The sequence below is a fragment of the Chiroxiphia lanceolata genome, chromosome 31 (genome assembly GCF_009829145.1).
Source record: "Chiroxiphia lanceolata isolate bChiLan1 chromosome 31, bChiLan1.pri, whole genome shotgun sequence".
NCBI classification, from domain to species: Eukaryota; Metazoa; Chordata; class Aves; order Passeriformes; family Pipridae; genus Chiroxiphia; species Chiroxiphia lanceolata.
The window spans coordinates 281940-292431 of record NC_045667.1 but is presented as its reverse complement, the minus strand read 5'-3'; the positions used below and the strand labels follow the sequence as shown (position 1 = coordinate 292431).

The 10492-nt window shown below is 61.2% G+C and overlaps 1 protein-coding gene across 1 annotated transcript; it reads left to right on the top strand.

Annotated features, from left to right (window-relative positions):
* The first annotated feature begins 1619 nt into the window (after positions 1–1619).
* On the top strand, positions 1620–9714 carry CDK16 (cyclin dependent kinase 16). Its single transcript, XM_032713694.1, is given in 19 exon segments — positions 1620–1623; positions 2332–2456; positions 2871–2972; positions 3367–3423; positions 3641–3722; positions 3725–3754; positions 4139–4233; positions 4635–4697; positions 5058–5181; positions 5699–5727; positions 5729–5780; positions 5783–5819; positions 6255–6352; positions 6961–7066; positions 7300–7342; positions 7626–7725; positions 8282–8358; positions 8437–8484; positions 8917–9714. Coding segments are annotated over 19 exon segments (1572 nt in total). The 3' UTR covers positions 9217–9714.
* The last annotated feature ends 778 nt before the right edge of the window (positions 9715–10492 follow it).

Below are 10492 nucleotides of genomic sequence, written 5' to 3'. Positions count from 1 at the left end.
GTAACGTGTGTAAACATCGGGTAAAGGCTTGTGCCTTCAAGGAGGAACCTGGAGTAGTTTGTGAGTAAACAGTGAGCCACCTGTCAGCAGCCCCGGCAGGTCCCTCTTAGTAATCCTGGAGTAACCCTGGACTACCCAATATGCAACACTGGCACGATCTATGAGTAACCCAGAGCAGGAGCTCAACAGTGGCTGGAGAGGTTTTGAATAACCCAGGAGCAACCTCAGAGTAATCACAGTGGAAACTGCGGGCAATCCGGAGTAACGTATGAGCAAACTTGAGTAGCCTCAGCATAAGACCTGAGTAACCTCAGGTACCAGGAGTATCCTGTTACTGACACTGGACTAACTCGGAGTAGTTGCTGGAGCCCCAGGAGTAATGTTGGAGTAATCTCAAAGCACTCCTGGCCCATTAGTGACTGTGGAATAAATAACGAGTAACCCCAAAGTCTGGTCTCCTTCACCCCCCAAAAAAGGGGTTGGAGCATCTTGGGGTGTCCCCCGCCCCCTCCAGCCCAAGGGGAGGGGGAGCAGGGTGAGGGGTTCCTATTGGATGTTTGGGAGTGGGGGAGGAGCCGAACGCGGCGTGGGGGGTGAGGGGCGGCTGGTCCCGGGGTGGAGGGGGGCGGAGAAGGAGCAGATGGAAATGGGGGGGCGGGTGGGCGCCCGGCCGGGCGTGACGACATTGGGCTGGTGGAGAGGGAGACCCGCGATCCGGGAGCTGCCCCAGCCCTCCCCAGCGGGGATCCCCCCGTTCCTTCCGCGGCGGGGCAGTTCAGGGGGGTCCCGGCCCCAAGGAGTCCTTCGGTTGGGGGGCTCCAAGAACCGCCCGCAGGCCCCCCGAGGCCCCTCCATCATTGCGGGGGGCGTGCCCTCACCTGGCCCGCCCCAAGAGGATTTTAATTGGCTCCTGCCCCCTCACTGACGTCACCCGGCCCCGCCCCGCCGCCATCTTGCGCCGCCGCCGCCGCCGCCGCTCCCGCCGCTCCCGCCCGGACCGGCCCCGGCCCCCCCGGAGCCGCCCGCGGGGTCGGGCCCGGCCCCGCCATGGCCGAGGATTTCTGGGAGGCCCCGCGCCGCTGAGCCGGTAACGGGGACACCCCCAGGAACCCCCCAGGGAGCCCCCCGGGATCCCGCGGCCCGGCCCCGCCTCTGTGAAGCAGATGGGGGGAGGAAGGGAGGAGGCCACGCCCCCTTTGGCCACGCGCACCGGGGCGGTGGGGCGCGGGGGGACCCTGAATTGAGGGGATTCTGGCAGTTGGGGAGGGGGACTCAGGCTTGGAAGGATCCTGTTTTTGCAGGGCCTCAGGTGGGTCCAGGTGTGCAGGGGGTGCCCAGGCGTGTGGGGTGCTCCAGGTATCCGGGGGGGGGCCCAGGTGTGCAGGGGGGACAAAGGTGTCGCCGCCCAGGGCTCGGCCATGGACCGGATGAAGAAGATCAAGCGGCAGCTGTCGATGACGCTGCGGGGGGGCCGCGCCCCCGAGAAGGGTCTGGGGGACCCCCGCGACGGCCACGGCAGCGGACAGCCGGTGAGCGCCGGCCCTTTAAGGGGAGCCCCGCCCCCTTTGAGGGAACCCCGCCCCTCTAAGGGAGGCCTGGCCCTTTAAGAGGGACAGGACATGGGTTGGGGGTACCTGGCCCTTTAAGAGCGTTTTTGAGAGGAGGGGGAGACTGAGGAGGTGCTTGACCCTTTAAGAGAGCATCTACCCCTTTAAGACGGCGGGGCAGGGGTTGGAGGTGCCTGGCCCTTTAAGTCACCCCCGGCGGGGCACGGTCCCTTTAAGAGCTCTGGGGTCCCTTCTGTGCCCCCCCCTTCACCCCCTGGGTCCTTCGCTGTCCATCTGTCCCCAAGGACCCCCCCTTGTCCATGCCATCTGTTCCCATATCCTGTCCCCTGCCCACCCCCCGGTGTCACCACCTGTCCCCGGCCCCCCCTGCCTTGTGTCCCGTATCACCCCCCCAGACTTGTTCCCCAGGTCCCCCCTGTGCCCCTGTCCCGGAGGAGGGGACACAGAATTGGGGATCCCTGGGGAACTTGTGGGAGGGGATGGAGGACCTTTGGGGGCTTTAGAGGGGGGTTCGGGAGAGTCCTGGGGACCTTTGGGGGTCCCTTGGGGTTTGAGGGAGTCCTGGGGCTTTGGTGGGCAGGCTCTTGGGATCAGGGAGATGGGGGTCCCCTGAGTGGGGACTTTGGGAGGGCTTGGGGACACAGGGGGATCCCGGGGGGGGATCCCTTGACTTTGAGGGGGGTTCTGAGATTTTGGGGGGGTCTCAGGAGGGTTCAGGGATCCTGAGGGGTTTCGGGGGGTCCTGATGTCCCCCTGCCCCCAGAGGCAGGGGGGGAGGGGGCGAATGGGATCGGATGGGGAGGTAGTGACCCCCCCTCGGGGACATCCTCGGAGGAGGTGGCATCGCCTGTGCGCTGCCGCCAGCACCGCGGCCCCAGCGCCTGCGAGGTGGGACTGGGGGGACTGGAGGCACGTGGGGGACTGGGGCACTGAGAGCACTGGGGGTGACTGGGAGCACTGGAGAACACTGTGGGCACTGGGGAACTCTAGGGGGACTGGGGACACTGGGGGGACCAATGGGACTGGGAGGCATTGGAAGCACTGAGGGAGTATGCGGGACTGGGAGGGCACTGGAAGCACTGGGGGAACTGGTGGCTCTGGGGGCCACTGGAAGCCACTGAAGGAATGGGAAGCACTGGGAAGAATGGAGGGCACTGGGGGACTGGGAGGAATGGGGAGCACTGGGTAGAGTTCAGGGGAACTGGGGGGTACTGGGGGCACGGGGGTTTTTGGGGGAGCCTGTGGGGGTTTTGGGGGCATCCTGGGGTGGTTTTGGGGTCCCGTGTCACCCGTGTCCCCCAGGACTCACCAAGCGCCTGTCCCTGCCGGCCGACACCCCGCCTGCCTGAGGGGGGGCTGGGGCTGCCCGGGCCCCTCAGCCGCCGCCTGCGCCGCGTCTCCCTGGTGCGTCCCAGTACGGACCAGTACAAACTGATACTGAGGGGTAGGAACTGACAGCAACATCCCCCAGTGTGCCCCTTGGTCTCCTCGGGGGGGCAGCTGATGAGCCTTCACCTGCTCTGGCATCCCTTGCTGCATCCCAGTGTGGACCAGTACAGGCCAGTATATAGAGCAGCTGATCCCAGTGTCACTTCCTGGGGCTTCCCAGCGCTTGTCAGTTTTTCTGAGCCCTCTGCAGTGGCATCCATTGAATATCAACGTGTTCCAGTGTGAATTGGTGTAAACCAGTATAGGCAGTGTAGACCAATATGAATCAGTACAGGGTGGGAGGGATCAACATCACCCCATCCAGTACTTCCCAGTTTTCCCAGTAATCGTTTCCCTCTTCTCTGGCCAGTCGGAGATCGGTTTTGGGAAGTTGGAGACCTACGTCAAACTGGACAAACTGGGAGAGGTGAGGGGGGTGCCCAGTAGGTGGGAGGACGGGGCCACCCTGTGTTCCCCCTTGTGTCCCTGATGTCCCACTGTCCCCATGTCCCCACTATCCTTGTGTCCTCATGTCCCCCATATTCCTGCCTCCCCCTGTATCCCTGATGACCTCATGTCCCCCTTATGTCCCCGATGTCCCCATGCCCCCCGTGTCCCTGATGTCCCTGTGCCCCTGTCCCCAGGGCACCTATGCCACGGTGTACAAGGGCCGCAGCAAACTGACCGAGAACCTGGTGGCCCTGAAGGAGATTCGGCTGGAGCACGAGGAGGGGCACCGTGCACGGCCATCCGCGAGGGTGAGGGGCACAGGGAGGCCTGCACGGCCATCCGGGGGGCCCGAGGGGGGTCTGCATGTCCATCCATGAAGAGGAGGCATGGGGGGACCCTATGAGGGTTGGGGGGCACAAAGGTGGGGGCAGAGGAGGCTGGGGGCATCTGAGGGCTGGGGAGCAGGGTGGGAGCTGTGGGACACCATGGGGGGGATGCAGAGGTTGGGGGACACTGGGGGCGTTGGGGCTGGGTGGAAATGGGAGGGCTGGTTTGGAGGTCTGGGCGTGGTTCACACGAAGGCTGAGGCCGCTTACCCTCATGTCCCCCCCGTGTCCCCCTTTCCGTGTCTCCCCTGTGTCCTCTCTGTGTCCCTCCCATGTCCCTCTGATCCCCTCCCGTGTCCCCCACAGTGTCGCTGCTGCGGGATCTCAAACATGCCAACGTGGTGACGCTGCATGACATCGTCCACACGCCCCAGTGCCTCACCCTCGTCTTTGAGTACTTGGTCAGCACCTCTAAAACCCTTCTGGGACCCCCAGAATCCCTCCCTGCACCTCCAAACACCCCTGGACTCCAGAATTTCCTCTGAACACCAATCCAGTCCCTGCACCCCAGTTCACTCCTGGGCACTTGGAGCCCTCCCAGGTTCCCCCCCAAGGACCTCCATCTTCCCCAAGGGCCCTCCCAAATCCCCATCGACCCCCCAGATCACTGTAGGGCCCTATTGACCCCCTCAGTTGCACCCAGGGCTCGTTAAAACTCTCCAGCACCCCCAAACTCTCCCCCACACGCCCACACCTTCTCTGATGCCCCCAGAACCATCCAAATTCCCCATAGACCCCCTCCGGGAAGTCCAGGACCCCCCCCTAACTGCCCCATTTTGGGGTCCCCCTGTTCCTTCTCCAGGATCGGGACCTCAAGCAGTACCTGGATGACTGTGGCAACGTCATCAGCATGCACAATGTCAGGGTGAGGGGGTCTGGGGGGTCATCAGCATGCACAATGTCAGGGTGAGGGGGTCTGGGGGGTCATCAGCATGCACAGTGTCAGGGTGAGGGAAGTTTTGGGGGGGACTCATCCCAGTGTGTGTAGGGATCAGGGAGGTGTGGGGGAAGGTCAGGAGGGTGCACAATGTCAGGGTGTGGGGTTAACGGGGGCCAGGGTGATGAGAGGGTGTTGAGGGGTCTGGTGTCTCCCAGGAGGTGGGGGGGTTTAGGACTTGTTTATGGGTTTGTACCCACGGAGGGACCAGTATTGTGCCAGGGGCATGCAATGAGTGCACAATGAGTGTGCCCTGAGCATGCAAGGCCCATTTTTGGGTGGGGGCAGCTGTTCCTGTTCCAGCTGCTGCGGGGCCTCGCGTTCTGCCACCGGCACAAGGTGCTGCACCGCGACCTCAAGCCCCAGAACCTCCTGCTCAGCCGCCGTGGGGACCTCAAGCTCGCCGACTTCGGTCAGGGGACCCCAAAAATGTGCCCTGGGACCCCAGCTTCCCCCCTGGAACCCTCAATACCCTCCCTGCCCTCCCTCCCGGATACCCCAAATCCCTGTCCCTGCATTTCTAAAATAAACATGGTGTGTATCAAAACACAACCTGAGACCCCCAAAAGTCTCCCATCTCCAGATACCAGAACCCTTCAGAACACTCTTGGAGACCCTTGTGGGGACACCAATTTCCTCCTCAGAGACCCCAGTTATCCCACATGACCCCATTTGTTTCCCCAGAGACCCCAGTTTTACCTCCAGGGACCCCCAGAACCCCCTTAGGGGCCACCATTGCCCCATCTGGACTCCTTTGTAGACCCCAGTTTTCCCCTCCAGGGACTCCCATTCTCCTTGGATAATGGGAGCCCCCTTAGGGACCCCAATTCCCTCCCCCCGGGACCCCAGTCAACCCCAGGACCCCCTTAGGGGCCCTCCATTGTCCCCCCTGAACCCTTCTGGGACCCTGACCCCCTGTTGCCCCCCAGGCCTGGCCCGAGCCAAGTCCATCCCAACCAAAGACGTACTCGAGTGAGGTGGTGACGCTGTGGTACCGCCCGCCCGACATCCTGCTGGCTCCACCGAGTACTCCACCCAGATCGACATGTGGTGGGTGCAGGGGGGCTCGGGGGGCACAGGGGCCCTTTGCACAGGGACCGGGGGCTCTTGCACAGCTCCAGGAGTGGTTTGCAGGGCTCTCACGCACGAGGGTCTTGCACGAGTGGAGGGGCACAGGGCTCTGTGCCAGCCTGGGGGTCTTGCATAAGAAGGGAGCACAGGGCTCTGTGCCAGCCTGGGGGTCTTGCATGAGGAGGGGGCACAGGGCTCTGTGCCAGCCTGGGGGTCTTGCATGAGGAGGGGGCACAGGGCTCTGTGCCAGCCTGGGGGTCTTGCATGAGGAGGGGCACAGGGCTCTGTGCCAGCCTGGGGGTCTTGCATGAGGTCCACGAGCCCTGTTTGGGGTGGGAGGTCTCTCGCAGGAGGGTCTCGCTGGGAGTGGGATGTCTGGGGGGGTTTCTTGCCTGAGGGTCTCGCTGGGCACAGGGGCGTTGGCTGCATCTTCTCAGAGATGGTGACGGGGCGGCCGCTGTTCCCCGGAGCCACCGTGGAGGAGCAGCTGCACTTCATCTTCCGCCTGCTGGGTACGGGGGACTTGACTTTGGGGGCCATCCAGGGGGTTTGGGGTGAACCTGGGGGGATTGGGGTGAGATCAGAGTTTTTGGGGCAAAGCTGGGGGAGAATAAACAGGCTTGGGGGGGGATAAATGTGGGGTTTTTTTGACAGGACTAGGGCAAATTCAGAGATTCTGTGAAAATTGGGGGGAACTGGGGAAAGTTGGGGAAAATTTAGGGTTTTGGGGAAAATTTCAGGGGACTTGGAGTAAATTAAGGGCCTTGGGGAAATCTAGGAGATTTTAATCAAAATTGGGTGGAAGTTAGGGGTTTGGATAAATTTGGGAGAGTCAGGGGTTTGGGAAATAAATGGTTTTGGAATAACTGAAGGGGGTCTGAGGTACTATGAGGAGCTTTGGGGAAAATTAAGGGGCTTGGGGAAAATTAAAGGGGTTTGGGGTTGAATAAAGGGATTTGGGGTTATTTTGCGGGTCCCTGGAATTGGACGGTTGGGGGGGTCCAAGGTTTGGGGGCTGTGGGGAATTTTGGATTGGTCCTCTGGGATTTGGAGGGTGAGGGGGCACTTGGGGGGGCTCAGTGGGGTTTTGGGGACCTCTGACCTGCCCTGTCTCCCTCAGGGACCCCGACAGAGGAGACGTGGCCGGGGATCGGGGCCAACGCTGAGTTCCGGGCCCACAAGTACCCGCTGTACCCGCCCGAGGGGCTGCGGCACCACGCCCCACGGTGGGGGGGGCACGTGGGAGGGCTGCCCCAAAAGGGGGGGGGTTACTGCCCAAAAGTGGGGGTCTCTGTACCATAGTGGGGGTCTCTGCACCATAGGGGGACTCTTTGCACCATAGCAGGGGCTTCCCCTGCCCCATGAGGGGGGGTCTCTGCCCCATAGGGGGTGTCCCAATCCCATAGGGAGGTTGCTGCCCCATGGGGGGGTACCTGACTCCCTCTTTTCCACCCCCCAGGCTGGACCACGACGGCGCCGACCTGCTGGGGCAGCTGCTGCAGGTGAGGGGGATGGGCTTGTGCTGGCCCCGCCCCTCCCCACGGGCCCCTCCCAGCCCTGCCCCGAGCCCCTCCCTGTGCCATTCCCACCCCCCCAGTCCAAGGGACCGGGCCCCTTTCCCAGATGAGGCGTGGCCTCCCCAAGGCCCCCCCCCCATGGGCGTGGCTTACACAGGCTCCACCTACTGTGGGGTGGGAGGCACACAAGGGAGGGAGGGGATGGGGAGTGGTGGGGCCACGCCCTCTGCGGGTGTGTCCCCGCCCCGTGGGCGTGTCCTGACGGTAGGCAGGGCAGTTCGAGGGGCGACGGCGGCTGCCGGCGGCGGAGGCCATGGCTCACCCGTTCTTCGGCTGCCTGGGCCCGCGGGTCAGCGCCCTGCCCGACAGTGAGTGTGGGGACGAGGGGACGGGGTCCTGGGGGTGGGGCTGCCAACACTTGGTGCCAGGGGAGTGTCGTGTGGGCGTGACCTGAGGGCAGGGGCTGTAGTGGGCATGGCTTTGTGCACTGGGTGGAGCTTTTTGGGTGTGGCTTTGGGGTGGGCTAGGGGTGGGGAGAAGTCTATGGTGAGGGCTGGGAGTGGGTGGGGCACTTGTGGGGGGTGGGGCTTGTTGGGCAGGGTGGAGCCTTGGAGGGGGTGGAGCTTCCCCTGGAGGAGGGCGCCCATTGGTGGAACTGGGTGGCAGTGGGAGGAACTCCAGGGGCAGGGTTTAGCCATTGGTGGGTAGAGCCTCAGAGGTGTAGGAGGAGCTATGCAAATCAATGATGTGGGGTAATGCAAATCAATAAGGTGGGGAGGAGCTATGCAAATCAATGATGTGGGGTAATGCAAATCAGTGAGGTGTGGTTTTCTAGTGGGTGGGGCTTGAAAACGACCACATCCCCTCTGCTGTGGTAACACCCTCTTGATGTGAGGCCCTGCCCACCCCCCTCTTCCCCTGCAGCCACCTCCCTCTTCGCGCTGAAGGAGATCCAGCTGCAGAAGGAGCCGGGGCTGCGCGCGGCCCCCCTGCCCCCCCAGGTCAGCACCCGAAACTGTGACCCCCCGAAACTGCGACCTCCCCAAACCCATACCCTGCCCCCCTCGTTTTCTCTGTAGGTTCTTCCGCCTTCCGGGTGCTCGACACTGAATTCTGATGCTGAGCAGGTAGGGCCTCCCAAAATCGGGTGACCTGCCCAAAATGGGGGACCCCTCCCATGGGACTGCCTAATTGACTCTTCCCAAAGTCGAGGAGCAGTAGCATTAGGGGTAGGTCCTGAAACTATGGGGAACACCCCAAAAAACGAGCCCCCCCAAACATCTAAAATTTGGGAGGGTCCCCTGGAAAGGGGACTTTCCAGAAATGGGTGATCTACCCCAAAACCAGGGAACACCCCCCAAACAGGGACCCTTAAAGGTCAGAACACCCCCAAAACATAGAGCTGCTACAGTATGGGCCCCCATGATATCTGGGGCTCAGAGACCCCCAAAACGGAATAACTCTTATGAATGGGGAAACCTCTAAAAAGGGAGGAGGGGGCAAATTTAGGGGCTCATCCATTTGGAGTCACCCCCCTTAACTGCTTCCTCTCCCCACAGCCCCTGGACTGCTGCTGCAACGCCCCAGGACCCCCCAAAACTGGGGGGGGGTTGCCACAAAACTGGGGGGTGATGCCCAAGATAAGGGGTCACCCCAGAACTACAGAGGGCCCCTGGACCGGTAACCACAGCCCCCCAAAAGACCCCCTGAGGAACCGCTGCTGGATTTGGGGGGCGTCATGTAGGACCCCCCATTGGAGGGGGGTTTGGGGTCCCCCCTATTTTTTGGGGAGTTCCCTTGAGTCTGGGGTTTTTCCCCCAATTTACTTCGAGTTTTATTTTTTCAAGGCAATATTATAAATAAGAGTCATATGGGTCCCTCCCCCCAAGGGGTGGGGCTCAGAGGGGGTGGAGCACAGCAGGGTGGGGCCTAGCAGGGGCAGGGCCACCCTGGGAGCAGTTTTGGGGCGGGGAGGGTGAGTTACAGTGCCCTTCTGTGCTTACTCTGAGGTTACTTACACTCAACTCCAGGGTTACCCTGTTGTTATTTGGGGCCTCAGCATCTCCCAGGAGGTTCCCCAGGGTGGCGGGTCTTCCTCTGAGGTTGGTCCCACTTCACTCCAGGGTTACCCCAGGGTTACTCAGGCCCAACTCTGACTTTACTCCAAGGCAGCTCAGGCCCAGCTCTGTGGCCGTATCTGCCCTACTCCAGCCTTATTTCATGACTCCTCAGCCTCTCCTTGCTCACTGCTGTGGTGTTACTCAGTTTCTACTCTGATTACTCAGATGCTACTCAGCTGGGGCTCCCTCCCCTGGGTTGCTCGTGGAGATTATTACTCCGAACCTTCTTGGCCCTTATGTTGAGGTTGGTTGGTACTTTACTCCTACCCAGATTTTACTCCAGCGTTACTCATGATTGAGGGGGGTGGTCTTTACTCTGAGCTTTCTCAGCTCTTAGTCTGAAGTCACTTTGATACGTTGCCCCTGTTCAGAACTTATTCCAGGGTTCCTTCTGGGTGTCCTTACTTTGAGTTTACTCAGTCTGAGGTTACTCAGTACTTCTAGACAGAACTTACTCCAGGGTTACTCATATGGGCCCTTACTCTGGGTTTGCTCAGCTCATCCTTTTGTGTTGTTTGATACTTTATTGCTACTCGCACCTTACTCCAGGGTTACTCCATATGGTTCATTCTCCTTTGCCTTTGCCCCACACTTACTCTGGTGTTACCAACCCTTTGGCCTACTCAGTGCTTCCGTGGAAGTTACGCGCGTGCTCCTCTGTTGCTGCCCAGCTACTCGCCACAGTGACTCAGCCCTTACTCAGAAGTTACTCAGCCCTTACCACCTTCTGCTACTCAGCTCTCCCTATTTATTGCTTGAATCCCAGGTTCTCACATCCTCAAAGCTGTACTCCGGCATTACACAAGTCTTGGCCTGCCTCATCTTACTCAGAGGTTGCTCAGCCCTTACTAGCAGGTTACTTAAATGCATCTTAACGCTGACTTGCTCCACACTTGTAATTGGGCTTGTGTAGTGGGTCCTCAGAAGGGACTTAGGCCTTACTCAACACTTAATGCTTACTCAGAAGTTACTAAGGCCTTAGTGGGCCAGCCCTGTTTACCCCCAGTGGGTTTGG